The sequence below is a fragment of the Oncorhynchus clarkii genome, chromosome 2, assembly GCF_045791955.1.
Source record: "Oncorhynchus clarkii lewisi isolate Uvic-CL-2024 chromosome 2, UVic_Ocla_1.0, whole genome shotgun sequence".
NCBI lineage: Eukaryota > Metazoa > Chordata > Actinopteri > Salmoniformes > Salmonidae > Oncorhynchus > Oncorhynchus clarkii.
In genome coordinates, this window is record NC_092148.1 from 62,185,501 (window position 1) to 62,200,490 (window position 14,990).

At 42.4% G+C, this 14,990-nt stretch overlaps 1 protein-coding gene across 6 annotated transcripts in view; it reads right to left on the reverse strand.

Moving 5' to 3' along the window:
- Positions 1 to 14,742, reverse strand: part of LOC139371236 (nuclear pore complex protein Nup93) — a 31,796-nt gene extending 17,054 nt beyond the window's left edge. For 2 of the 6 annotated variants that reach the window (XM_071111496.1, XM_071111466.1), the window contains exons 1-4: positions 14,580 to 14,713; positions 13,336 to 13,522; positions 11,979 to 12,096; positions 503 to 565 (exon numbers count right to left, since the gene is read on the reverse strand). In XM_071111496.1, the coding sequence (XP_070967597.1) occupies positions 503 to 565; positions 11,979 to 12,096; positions 13,336 to 13,514 (360 nt within the window). In that variant the 5' untranslated portion in view covers positions 13,515 to 13,522; positions 14,580 to 14,713. Of the gene's footprint in view, positions 1 to 502; positions 566 to 11,978; positions 12,097 to 13,335; positions 13,523 to 14,224 lie in introns of all 6 variants that reach the window. The other 4 variants (XM_071111458.1, XM_071111485.1, XM_071111506.1 and 1 more) reach the window with 4 other exon arrangements.
- Positions 14,743 to 14,990: the final 248 nt, after the last annotated feature.

Genomic DNA, 14,990 nt, shown 5'->3' on the forward strand with positions numbered 1-14,990 from the left:
GTGGAGGGATGGGATTGTGAAGCTAAATGGGTCTGCATTCATGGCTGGTCCAGATTTAGCCAAGAACAGATTAGACAAGAAATAGACAAGGTCTCTGGATTCTCTCTCATTCCCACCGGGACAGAGGATGATAATTGGAACGGTTCCTAATTAAAGCCGCTCTGAAGTCATGCAGAGGAAACCATTTTAGAAAGATAATAGGCTAAGGGTTTAATCGGAACAAGGTGAGCAAATCATGATTGGCAACCGAGGGTATGGGTTTATTATTTTTATTCAAAAGTGAGACTGATTGAAAATATAGCGTACGTATTTGAAAATTAGGTATGCCAAGCTGTCAGAGAGAAAAGTTAGGAGATACAATCTATGATCGAAACATATCTGTCCCATCTATTCATCGGGTATGTAAAAGAAAATGTAAAACAAATGGGATTATTAGATGTGGACATGGGGTGCAATGAGGGTGTGGTCATGGCAACTAGTCAGAGGAGAGTGCGCCACCTACCCTGCGACGTGACTCCTCGATGGCAGAGAGCAGCGCATTGTCCCTCTCATTCTTCAGAAAGCCCTGGAAGGAGAGAAATGGCTGGAGGTTAGACCGAATCTAGCCTACTTTCCACTTGACCACACACACATACACGGCTCCTGCAAGACGCTAGCTGCAAGGGCTCCTAAGGAGAAGAAAGAACTATCATCATCATGATCGCTGTGCTAAAAATGGGAGAAGCTAACAATCAGGGCGTAGCCCGTAGAAGCCTCCTCCAGACCTGGCATTCTAAACATTCAAAAATAACTTATGTTACATATCTTCTCAAGCGTTAAGACATTTTCATGCTCATTCTATACAGCTCCAGCCCATCGACCAATCCCAAACAGTTCAACAGAGCAAAAACCCAGAGCCCATCAAGGCATTTTACAGTTATTTCAACAGCCTGACTGATAAGCACCAGCCGATTAGACTCACAGCACCTGGCCCTTTGTCCCCATATAATCCCATTTTCAATTTCCTTAGGGAACAAACTCCAGTGGGCTGACATTCATCAGCATCTACATTCAACTGGCTAACATCATATACAAGAGATGGATGGATGCATCTTAAAGACTAAAATGTACAATGTCCGTCTGCGGTCAAAATTGTGATATAGCAAGCTTACCATTCAGTACCCCCCAAAAATGGCAGTACTATTGCGGTTACAATACCTACACACCTAAAATTGACCTCTTGTTTTCAAGTTAACAGCATAATGAGGTTAATGAGCAAATTTGCACACTGTAGACTGTGCTCATCCCTTACAGAGTAAGCTAATTAATGTACACTTTGGAGGGCAGAGAAACAGCCTCCGCTCCCTTCGATGCACGAAGAGAAAACATTTTGTACCCAGAACAGGCAGAACCGCCCTCAGAGTAGAGCTGTAGGCTTGCACCAGGCAGCCAGAGTGGCAGGGGGAATGAAACTCACACACCCACACATACTGCAAAGATGTAGAACAGGGCGGTGGTGGAGGGGTCAATGCATCTAAATCAGGGTGGGGTTGGCTATGGGCAAGAATAAGAGCTAGCTTACTGTATGCCAAATGGTGGTGATGAAATCATCCACAGATCCATTGTGGATCGTGAGTAACCAAAGCCAAGCCCATGACTTTGACGCATAGTGGCCACCAGCCTGCCACAATGACACAGATACCGTGATAAGACACTGACAGTCATCACAATGGATGTCACTCTCACTAAGCCCATCCTCTGTGATACTGGACAATGTCTTAATATAATCTAGGCTAAACACCGGCCACACCCTTCCACAATGTGAGGACACTAACTTGCCCTAAAAATCTGATAATTTAGCCTATAGTTGCTGTCCATATTCCATAAGAGTCGGTTACATAAGAGACAGTCTCATGCCTTTTGGAGAGGAATTACCTTTTATGCAGACGTGACATTTTCAAAGCTGAATAGGGTAATGTCATACTTGAGTTTGCGATTAAAAGGGGCAATCCAGTGCACTTTAATGTGTTATTTTATTTTCACACTAGGAGGTTGAAATAACACTGAAATTGTAGAAATGATCATTCCCCTTTAGAGCTTTTTGAATAAATAAAAAACAACTGGAATTATGGCCTGTTGAGGGGGAATAAAGTTCTTGGCCCAAAGCACATCACAATCTGATCTAATTAGTCTGACCAATGACCAGTAATCTTTTATTTGCATATGTATGCTCCTACTTTGAAAGGGTAAGCAGGGTAGGCTCTAGACGATTAGACGATACTATCCGCCAATCAGGGCTGAGTATGTAAATATATTTACATTTGTATCAACACGATCAGACTGAGCATTTCAATAGCAAAAGGAAGCTCATGGAAATAAATGATCAAATCTATATTTGGAGCTATTTTCATGAAAAAAAGTGATACATTTGACATAGGGATTTTAAAAGATGGCATGGGGGCTTTAAGGCCTGCAGGCACACATGTACACTTCCTCGTCTAACATTTGGAGATACTATAGAAATGTGAACATTCAGAAACGGCAGACTAGGCAACAAAAAAAAAAGAGTAAAACTAAGCCAGTTCGGTCCTTTTACAGGTGTCAATAGGATATATAATAATATATAGCAGCCTATGCATTCTTTCAGATAATGGGCCTTTTCCTGCAAACCGTCTCGGTCTTGGCGCCCGTCATCTCCAGGACGGACGGAGCAGCATCCCCCTTCCCCCTCACAGCTGCTTCAGCACCACAGCCCTCCCCCTTGCCACAGGCTCAAACCCTCGCCCCTGTCTGTCCACTCCATCACATCACCAGACATCAGAGTGGCAGCCGTCCGCGTCTTGACTGATAGCTATAAATTATCATTGACTTATTACTTCTTCAGCAGCCGACCGTCAAATGACAAGAGTAAATGCACAGTGCGGAGAGAGCCGAGGGGGGGGCTTTTCAGTATCACAAGAGCAGTAACTATCCTCTATTCAATAGATAAATCAAATGATGATTTCCTGCTGTATCTTGCCAATTACATTTCTTGCTCAGTCATTGTGCTGGGTCCTCCCATCCTCCTGTCGTCTGTGGCAGAGAGGAGCGCCCCCCTCAGGAGATTCTGCTCTCCAAATGAAACAGGTTCTACCCAGTTTGCACCCTAGGAGCTGACAATGGAGCTATTTATATACCAGGAGAGCTCAGGTCATGTCTCCACACACAGCAAGACATACAAAGAGGAGAAATCTGAATAAATGTATACATTCCTAATGATGTGGCATTGTGTGAAGAATAAAACAGATAATGCGTTTCAGTCTATGGTTTCCAGGAAGCGAAGGGTCCAAAAGGGAGGGGGAACTTATCCGCATTTTCAGCAATTAATGAATTTCCAAATAAACCTTAATTGAAATCATACACTGTAGGCCATCATTTCATATTTAGGCAACAATAGAATCTCTAAACTCCATGAGTAACGCACAAAGAAGCTGTAAACTCCCTGGATCTTATATTCATGGCATTTATCCAGCAAAATATACATATGCAGTATGTAACCCAATATAGCCAGCGTGTCTGAATCTCTAGAACCTTCTAGATAATTGCATTGTCCCTCACAATTTGTATTGCGTATACTGCTTAGGTTTTGCAAGAACAGAAAACATTCACTATTGTTTACTAAAGTAGAACTCAAGAAAAGAAAAGGTACTGCATAGGAACAAATACACACGTTACACATGCTCCATAACACGATGCTGATACGTGTCACATACATGCGCACATACAATATTTGGCACGGCTCGGTCAAACGAGCAGTCTAAAGCAATCTACGGGTTCAAAAATGATGCATTTTTAATTCACAAATGATCGTAATTGTACTGTCTGCACATGATTACACCACCACAAACAGAAAGCATTCTATAACATCTTAAAATAAATGATCTGTCATCTGGATTTGTTCAACTCTGTTTCAAGATTTTCCCTTAGTGTAATGCTGCTCAGCAGTTCCACAGAGATAATAAAAAAACTACATGTGACGGGTCAGTAGCTAAAAACCTGCAGCTCATCTTCATTTACTCTGAGACAATGAGTGGAGTACGGGAGGTGAAACCCCACCCTTGTGCCACCACTTCCTGTGTAGAGAATAAGCATTCATTTAAGTGAACACCACCATAATCATCGTTATCATCTCCATAGTCACAGACAGAGTGACAGGAAGCAAGGAAAAGTAAAGAGAAGGTGACAGACAGAGCAGATGTATGAGCGCAGTGGGTCTGTGTGTGGAGGCAATACTTACTCATGCTCCAGGCAGGGAGAGAGAAGAGGCGCAGGTAGCCAGGCGTAGACAGACCTATGCCTGACACTAAACACTCTGCCCCGTCTCTCCAGCTGAAGAACTGAGCCGGAGCCATTCTGGGGCGTTTTCGGACCCTCCGACGGGCTGGCATCGCAGATGCTGCACCTTCCTCACGCAATGTGGGCCACTGGTGTGAACCCAGATATGTACCACATGAAGGGTTACTGTAGGCTGTTTTATTGTTGGAGGACTGTACCAAGTCATCCCTCAGACACAGGGGGGGCGATCAAGGAGGAGTGATCACTCAACCTCACAGGTCTTCCCTCTCCATCAGTAGATCCTTCCCCGCCGCCTGCTTCTTTCCAGCATCCCTGCTGTCCTCTTCTCTCAGTACCACTCATTTCTTCCTTTTATACATATGCATCATACTCTTTTTCCCTCCTCCCCCAGCGCAATGCAATTAATGTAATGGATTTTCTCTCCCTCTGCTGATGGCTTCCGACATCCTGTCCAGAAAGTGGGCTAATAATCCTCTTAAGAGTCATGTTTAGTTAATGAGAAGGGTGCAGTGGCTTCTCAGGGGGGTATACACCAAGTCCACGGCTGCACAGACCAAGACACAGGCTGCACAAACCAAGACACAGGCTGCACAGACCAAGACACAGGCTGCACATGTGAAGCTATTTTCCCAAAGTCTGCTGTAGCAGCAGCTGCGCTTATCAGACTCTGTCAAGAGAATGCATGCCATCACTATAGCTGCTCTCAGAAAAAAGAGGGGGAGGGAGAGACAGGAGGAGCAGAAAAAGATGGAATAGAGAAACAGAGCAGGAGAGAAATACTTCTCTGCCATTTTATCATTCCACTCTTTTTCCTCTCTCTCACCCCTATTTTATTTTCCTTTGGGTTTTATTCTGTCCATCGTTTCTCTTATTGCTCCCTCTTTCTCTCCATCTTTCCCTTGGTTATTTCTATCACCCCTTTCTCACCCTCAAATTGTTTTCCTTTGTCTCCATCCTCACTGATGTGACCCACATCAACACATACAAATATAACAAATGGCCAAAAATGCAGAGTAGGCTACATAAATCATATGCATTCGCAACCATGTATACTACAGACATCATTCACACCTTAATTCCCCTCTCTGAGCCACCCACATAGAGATAGAGGCTACGCCTCATCAGCATCCAGCTTTTCCTTTGTGTTAGCCAAGCTAACCCTTCAGCACATGAACATACAGTAAGTACTACAGAGTGCAATCACGCTCAATGTAAAAAACACCACACAATATTATCACCAGTGCCTAGGCTACTGAAAAGACCACGCCATGGATGCAGTGCAGACAATGGGGAGAATGTCAAATCAGTACCACCTCATATACTACATACAAGTATAATTTCCCGGCCTAATTGTCGTGATCAATGAATAGCTCAAAGGTTGGCAATACATAGGCTAGGTATGACAGATATATTACTTAGCAATCAAGGAACACACCGTTTGTATTGTAACATAGGCTATTTGAGAAAAGTGAATTTCATTGTCCCCCAGTTTGAGAACAATCAATCTAATAGCTTTTCTGTACCTTGACTAAACTTTACAAAGGCTCCCCGCCCTTGAGGTTAACACATGAGCCACCAGTAATGTGAGAGTAATTGTGGCTTTATACAGCAAGGCCACATAGGCAATTAATGGAACATACGTTTTGGAAACCTATGAAAACTATCATGTGAAAAATAGACAGAAATACAACTATGCATAGTGGATAGGGAGTACAGTACAGTAGAAGGCCAGCCACTTCCCACTGTGTCTGGCCCAAGCACTCAACTGAGTCCAGCTAAAAGGGCCTGGTTAAATCCTGCCAAGAGGCTAAGTGCACTTCCAGTAAAACCAAGGCTCCACCCGGCCGGCCCACCACACGTCAGGTTGAAGATTATGGAGAGGGAGCACTGGGGTCATCAGAAAATGAGGAGATCAATACAACACCCCACTCATTCCTCGACTATCTGTGGCCTTCCCATCCCCGCTCAGAGACCCACTCAGCCCATGTTAAAGGCCTAATTGGAATCATAATTTTCTTATGGTGTGGATGCAACCTCATCTAGAACAGGCTAATCAATGCATTTGATTTTGCAATATTATCAACACTGCTAAAATAAATATTGTAGTGTCAATGTCTTTTTACCCAGTTAAGTGCAAGAGAGAATATTGTATGTTATAGTTTGACGGTCTGGGAGTGGCCAGAGGATGGCAGCCCCTCCATGGCCGGAACGATACCAGTATCGTGATACCCGTTAGTATCGCGGCAAGGAAACAGAATACAAAATTGATTTAACTTCTTTAGGAAAACAGCCCTAATGTTGGAAACAAACATTATGTTGTCATCCAGTCACATGCATTTATTTTCAAAGCTATAGCACACAATATTTTACATAAAGCAGGTTTTTAAAGGACCAAAGAGTTTAGTCTGCTTCATGTTTTCATGGAAAAAATATTGCGATACTAGTACCGTCCCGGCCCTACAGTCTGAAGGCCACTAACACAATGGAATAACTGTTTAGTAATGGTGCTAAACATCTTTTTCTTATTATATTTCAACATACTGTATACTGACTGGAGATTATTCTCCTCATCTTCTATTCCTCATCGGAGACTGTTCCCACTAAATAGATTCAGATTTGCAGAAACATCATCCGTTGATGTAACACAATTGTCGTCAGGAAATGTATAGGAGATGTTGTACCCACTGTGACTTTTAAACCTACCCAAACCAGAAACCGTGGATAGATGGCAGCATTTGCGGGTAAACTGAAAACGTGAACCACCGTATTTAACCCTGGCAAGGTGACTGGGAATATGGCCGAATACAAACAGTGTAGTTAATACCTCCATAAGGCAATCAAACAGGCAAAACGTCAGTGCAGAGACAAAGTGGAGTCGCAATTCAACGGCTCAGACACGAGACCTATGTGGCAAAGTCTACAGACGGACGACAAAGGGAAAACCAGACACACTGACATCGTCCTCCCGGACAAACTAAAACCCTTCTTCGCCTGCATGGATGATAAAGTGCCACCGATGCGGCCCGCTTCCAAGGACAGTGGGCTCTCCTTCTCCGTGGCCGACGTAAGTAAGACATTAAGGGTGTTCACCCTCGCAAGGCTGGCGGCCCAGAGGGCATCCCTTGCCCCGTCCTCAGAGCATGTGCAGACCAGCTGGCTGGAGTGCTTACGGACATATTCAATCTCTCCCTATCCCAGTCTCCTGTCCCCACATGCTTCAAGATGGCCACCATTGTTCCTGTACCCAAGAAAGCAAAGGTAACTGAACTAAACGACTATCGCCCCGTAGCACTCACTTCTGTCATCATGAAGTGCTTGGAGGGGCTAGTTAAGGATCATATCACCTCTACCTTACCTGACACTTAAATTTGCTTACCGCCCCAATAGTCACAGATGATACAATCACCATCGCACTGCACACTACCCTATCCCATCTGAAAAACAGGAATACCTATGTAAGAATGCTGATCATTGACTATACCTCAACATTCAACACCATATTACCCTCCAAGCTCATCATTAAGCTTGGGGCCCTGGGTCTGAACCCCACCCTGTGCAACTGGGTCCTGAACTTCCTGACGGGCCACCACCAGGCGGTGAAGGTAGGAAACAACACCTCTACTTCGCTGATCCTCAACACAGGGGTGCGTGCTCAACCCCCTCCTGTACTGTACTCCGTTCACCCATGACTACGTGGCCACGCACACTTCCAACTCAATCATCAAGTTTTCAGACGCCATAACGGTAGTAGGCCTGATTACCTACAACAACGAGACAGCCTACAGGGAGGAGGTGAGGACCCCGGGAGAGCAGTGCCAGGAAAATAACCTCTCACGCAACGTCAACAGAAAAAAGGAGCTGATCGCGGACTTCAGGAAACAGCAGAGGGAGCACGCCCCTATCCACATTGATGGGACCACAGTGGAGAAGTTCCTGACCTCATCCAGAAGGCGAGGTCAGTACAGGTGCATCAAAGCTGGAACCAAGAGACTGAAAAACAGCTTCTATCTCAAGGCCATCAGACCCTTAAATAGCCATCGCTAGCCGGCTTCCACCAGGTTAACCAACCCTGCACCTTAGAGGCTGCTGTCCTTGGAATCACTGGCCACTTTAATAATGGAACACTAGTCAATAGGTTTGCACATTTTAGGGAATATTCAGAGGTGGAAACTTTCCGTGGGAATTAACAGGAATATATGGGAATTAACGGGAGTATATGCAAATTAATATTAATACTACTTAAAACGTAGATGTTTTTGCATTGGATATATTTCCCATATCATCTGGAGACAGAAACATAAACCTTTTACCTTATCTTAAGTAGACAATTGCAAATGATTAAATCCTTCCAATTGAAAAGAAATACAAATTAGTTACGAATTGAACTTTAATTAAATGTTGACTCTTCACACGGGACAATTTCACTGAACAACAAAAGTTATACATATTTATATAATATTTATTTATATAATAAATATTTGTATTTATTTAATTTGACCTTTATTTAACTAGGCAAGTCAGTTAAGAACAAATTCTTATTTTCAATGACGGCCTGTTCAGGTGCAGAACGACAGATTTGTACCTTGTCAGCTCGGGGGTTTGAACTTGCAACCTTCCGGTTACTAGTCCAACGCTCTAACCACTAGGCTACCCTGCCGCCACACTGATCCATCGCATCTCCCAAAAACATTTTCAATATACATCTGTAAAATGATAGACTAGAAACTAAAGTTAAGGTTGTCTTCCTCTCAGGCTTCCATGTCTTCTCCCTGGACCTCCTCAATGTCCACCCCTTGAACATCAGACTCATCGTCACTGTCACTGTCCAACCTCTTTGAGGATGGCTCATTGTCAGGCGAAAAAGCCTATAATTTGCCCGTTTGGCCACCAATTGTTCCCATCTTGTATTGGTCAGAAATTGTTAAATTGTTTGCTGTAGACTACTCTTTACTAGTTAACAACAAATCATGTATGTCATATAAAATATATTCACCCCACCCAGTATTGTAATCATAACTTACCAGAAAGCATGTGTAGTAGTGTGGGCTCAATAGCATCTCATTAGTGTGCAAGATCTTGAGAATCAGCTGTACATGTGATGGAAGAATGCACTGTGCATGCAGGAGGTTGCAATTCCATTGCATTGAGAATAGTTTAACCAAAATATGCCACAAGACCTAGAATTGCCTTATGTGTTTCCCACAAAAAAAGGTTCACTGTTAAAAGCTAACCCTTTTGATGAATTTAAGCAAAATTCCCCAAATTCCAGTGCTTAAGAATTCCAGAAATGTACCAGAAAGTTTCTGATCCTTTGCAACCCTACCAGTCACTTTAATAATGTTTACATACTTATTTTTTTATCTTATATGTACAGTTTAAGTCTGAAGTTTACATACACCTTAGCCAAATACATTTAAACTCATTTTTTCACAATTCCTGACATTTAAAAATTCCCTGTCTTAGGTCAGTTAGGATCACCACTTTATTTTAAGAATGTGAAATGTCAGTAATATTAGAGAATGATTTATTTCAGCTTTTATTTCTTTCATCACATTCCCAGTGGGCCAGGAATGTACATACACTCAATTAGTATTTGGTAGCAATGCCTTTAAATTGTTTAACTTGGGTCAAACATTTCAGGTAGCCTTCCACAAGCTTCCCACAATACGTTGGGTGAATTTTGGCCCATTCCTCCTGACAGAGCTGGTGTAAATGAGTCAGGATTGTAGGACTCCTTGCTCGCACACAATTTTTCAGTTCTGCCCACAAATTTCTATAGGATTGAGGTCAGGGCTTTGTGATGGCCACTACAATACCTTGACTTTGTTGTCCTTGAGCCATTTTGCCACAACTTTGGAAGTACGCTTGGGGTCATTGTCCATTTGGAAGACCCATTTGCGAACAAGCTTTAACTTTCTGACTGATGTCTTGAGATGTTGCTTCAATATATCCACATAATTGTCTTTCCTCATGATGCCATCTATTTTGTGAAGTGCACCAGTCCCTCCTGCAGCAAAGCACTCCCACAACATGATGCTGCCAACCCCGTGCTTCATGGTTGGAATGGTGTTCTTCGGCTTGCAAGCCTCCCCCTTTTTCCTCCAAACATAACCGTGGTCATGATGGCCAAAGAGTTCTATTTTTATTTCATCAGACCAGAGGATCTTTGTCCCCATGTGCAGTTGCAAACTGTAGTCTGGCTTTTTTATGCCGGTTTTGGAGCAGTGGCTTCTTCCTTGCTGAGCGTCCTTTAGGGTTATGTCGACATAGGACTCGTTTTACTGTGGATATACAGTGGGGCAAAAAAGTATTTAGTCAATTGTGCCAGTTCTCCCACTTAAAAAGATGAGAGAGGCCTGTAATTTTCATCTAGGTACACTTCAACTATGACAGACAAAACGAGATAAAAAATTCCAGAAAATCACATTGTAGGATTTTTAATGAATTTATTTGCTAATTATTGCCCCACTGTAGATACTTTTGTACCCGTTTCCTTCAGCATCCTCACAAGGTCCTTTGCTGTTGTTCTGGGATTGATTTGCACTTTTCGCACCAAAGTACGTTCATCTCTAGGAGACAGAACGCGTCTCCTTCCTGAGCAGTTTGACGGCTGTGTGGTCCCATGGTCTCTATAACAGTCACAGATTAAGAGAACACTGGACAGGGTTTGAAACCCACTAATATGCCATGTATCTATTTTGGTTCTGAACAGATCACATCAATGGGTAAGTCCATAATATGAAACCATTAAAAGTATGGTTGTTTCTGACCTCTGATTACTTTGACAATGGCAACAAATATTTGTCCATTTTTTTTGTGTTTTTTTCTTCAAATCACTAGTCATGAGTCTGAGGGCTTAGAGCCCAAATTCGTGTGACAGACGGTGGTAAGCAATAACTATCTTTATCCGCAATTTGGAATACCAACATTCCTACAAAAAATGTTCTGAGAAATTAGCCCTATTCACATTTGACCTATTTCAACTCTAAATATATTAACATGTGGTAGTTATGAATCTTATTAATGCTCTATTTAATGCATTTTTTATCAGTTGAGGCAGAGCAATTAATCCAATTCTGATGCTAGCAAAATTCCTCCGTTGGAGGATTAAGAATCAGAAGGGAAAATCAGGAATCCTCCAACCAGGATTTCTGGAAAGTTTACAACCCTACATCGCCACCAATTTGAATCAAATAGGCCGAAGATAATTAAAATTAAAGGATGTTGAGTTAACTTTTGTGAATGCATTTAAACAACAAACTCAGCATTGCAGGCAGTGGGTTTGATATAGGCTACAGAACGATGAGTAGAGATTTGGACACTATACACTTGTCAGACATCTTTCCCTAGACAGAAAACATTTCTAATCCTCCCACCAGCAAGAGACTGCAAAGATCCTCCAACAGAATCCATCAGCCTTTTGCTTATTAGCATAAAAATCATTACACAGTGAACCTCAGCTGTGACATTAACAGAACCAGATATGAATCCGCCAGTTTGACTAAAAGCATAATCTAAAAACCATTAATTACCATCACCTGCCTGGCTGCCCTTGACTCTGAAAAACACAAAAGTGAAGGTCCTGACATACAACAGGACAGATGTGGATGAAAAAGTAGCCCAAAGCTCAAACAGCCCCACAATCGTAAAGAGAGTGTGAATACCTGGATGTCAGTGTCCTTCACTGGCTCTAGAGGTTCAAAGGTGGTGGCAGCACTCAGGCTCTCCAGACGCTGGGAGATGTGGAAGATGTCCAGGCCTCTGGACCCAAGGAGGATGGACCTACAGGGAACAGAGGAAACAGCAAATTCCATTTGTTTAGTAGACTATCCTCTAGAGCCTCCCATACTCAGGCGAACCGAGGTCCGGTTGGGCTTCGACCCCTGGTATCATATAAACACACATAAGACATGGAAAGATTTGTAGAATTGCAGGAAAGTATCTTAAAACTGCTGCATTTGGGGTCGCATTGGTTGCGAGGGTGGGGTTCGTTACTACGCCGAGAAATCAATTTCTATCTGAACCTTCGCCACCTAGGACATTTGTGTGACTGGAACCTCCTCAAATAGCACTTGAGGACCCCTGCTCTAGAGGGCATGAAGTAAGTTGAATGCAATGCAGAACATAACACAGAGCTACACATCTCTAACATAAGATAGCTCCCATAAACTTGATGTCCCAGAGTACAAATACAGATGACAATGTAAGATGAAACATCTGCCCACTATCTCACACAATAGTGACAATATCACGTAATTGCAAGCAGCCTATAAGCAGTCATATGTATTGTCATCTGAATAATAGCCAGTCATAATGATGAGCTTTGTGCAGGTAACATCAAAATCTTACTACCCCCAGACTCATTCATGACAGGGGAAATCATAAAATAATAAAAGAGACGTTTATTAGAAAAGGACCACACTTCAAATCTGATTTAAAATAATATCACAGACTATGAAGATCATCTCTACAATGAGTATGTTTACATGCAAATAATTGGATATTAAACTGATTATGGCATTAGTCATGTAAACGCCTTACTCTGCTTATCTTAAACAGTCGTACGGTAATAATCAAAGTAAGCATAAGCCGATTTAAAACACCTGATTTTCTGCACAATCTTTCCGAATTATTAGGACATGATAACAGTTTAATCGGCGTTCCAGTGGTGTATTTGATCTACAAATGTGCCAGCACCAGGCAGCGCAGGCTTCCTCTTATGCACAAGTGAAGTGAGTTCGGAAAAACTGAAAGTATGCATCTTAGAAATAGTAAACATACAAACTTTATATGTCCAAACTCAGAATCAAATAGTCTTCACAAAATAACAAGTCCCATTAGTAGCCTGATTTCAGATGTGTCCATATAAACAGGATTATTAGAGAAATTGTGCTTCTTGCAAAGCATGTAAACTTTTAAACAAACTATTATATTAACCTGACTATGCACAATCATTATTGTGTGCATGTAACAGTGCTCAATAAGAAAATATCAGTGACTGATACCCAAGAGAGAACTTACGCTTTCACATCAGCAGCGTCTTGTGATGTTCGAGTCAAGGTGCGGGAGCGTAGCCTCTCTCCAGCCTGCTGGATCTCCTGAAGGTTCCTCTCAACATGAGGAAGCTCAGACACGGCCTCAGTCTCTGCTGCAAGCTGCTCTGCCTGCTGCAGGAGTTCTCCAAAGCCCTCCGCTTCCATGGCAACCACTGGGAGTCAAGAGACAGGATGGCTGGATTAAAACAAATATAACTATACTGGGTTAATGGCATGCAGTCTTCATGACTCTAACCTAACTATTAAAAATACTACCTAGTCAAACCATTACTCTGTTCCAGCTGGCTGATAGGAGTTATTAGATCGGTACAGTTTGGCATAGCACAGAGAACAATGAGAAAATATTTTAAATAGACAATATGGCGGCCTACACATTGTTGGATGACTTCATGGAGCAATGTTTTGTTTTTTAACTTTATTGACAGAGCGTTTTCTAAAACATTTGTTGTCTTCTTCGAAGTTGGGAATTGAGGAAGTAGGCTATTGCCAAGTTAAGGTTGGTCGAAAATTCTCTATAATACACCAACAAGTACCTAACCTGTAAGTAAGGCTGAGTTAGCCTGTAACAATCTGACTGATAGCTATCCTAATCCTTGCTGGGAACATGTCATTTAAACAAATCATTGACTGTCTGCTGTTTAGGCCTAATGACTGATTCGAGATATCAATCATTCCAGATACCACAAAACATTCTTGATGAAAACTTTTTTTTAAATAAAAATAATTAAAGGCTGTATGTAATGTTAGTGTATGTAATTATGTTCTCCAGACCAGGACTGATCACTGGACTGGTTCTATATAAATCAGTGTTTATGAATCTGTCACGGACCACACCATGTACAAACTAATCTTACCCTTTTCCCCAGTCGTCAGAAAATCGAACCCAACGCGCGCATGCCCCCTTAGCACGATTAGCTATTAGGCTAGCTTGCTATCGTGGTGAGCCTCCGAATAGATTTTGATATGACTGTCTACAAAAACTTAAATACGAATTACACATTTTATGCCATCAACATTTTTAAAATAAGTCATTAATTTAGCTAACGTTAGACAGGTACAAAGGAAAGCACGTTAGCAAACTGGCTAGTGTCATGCTTGGCAAGGACAGACCGCGTACTGATGAATGGTGCTAGTATCAGCTAGCAGGATAACTACAATAACTAGTATCATTCCTTGCTAGTTATAACGCGTATTAGCTGGACAACTTACAAGATGCCTAGATAGCAAATTATCCTTTCCCTTGTTCCACAACTAATAGTTATAACAGTTATTTTGCGCTTATCTCATTTTTCCCCCCGTCGTACATACATTTTACCCCGGCACTTCTGAGGTCTACGGTGATTGGATGATGTCTCGTTTTCCAAAACGACATTGCGCTTTTTACTTGTGGGCAGCTCTCTGCCGCCACCTGCTGCGCCGGAGTGTAATGGAGGTGGTAGATCGAGAAGTCGCGCAACCTTGTGCCTATACCGTCATCATGAAGGAGTGGGATCTCAGCCTCCAACCCAACCCCCCTTTTGGTTGAGTCTGCCTCATCCTCATTAGGGATGGAGACAAAATTATCATGTATTGCAATTGTCATTTTTCAATCCCTTCATGTGCTGGCATAACCGACTTGCC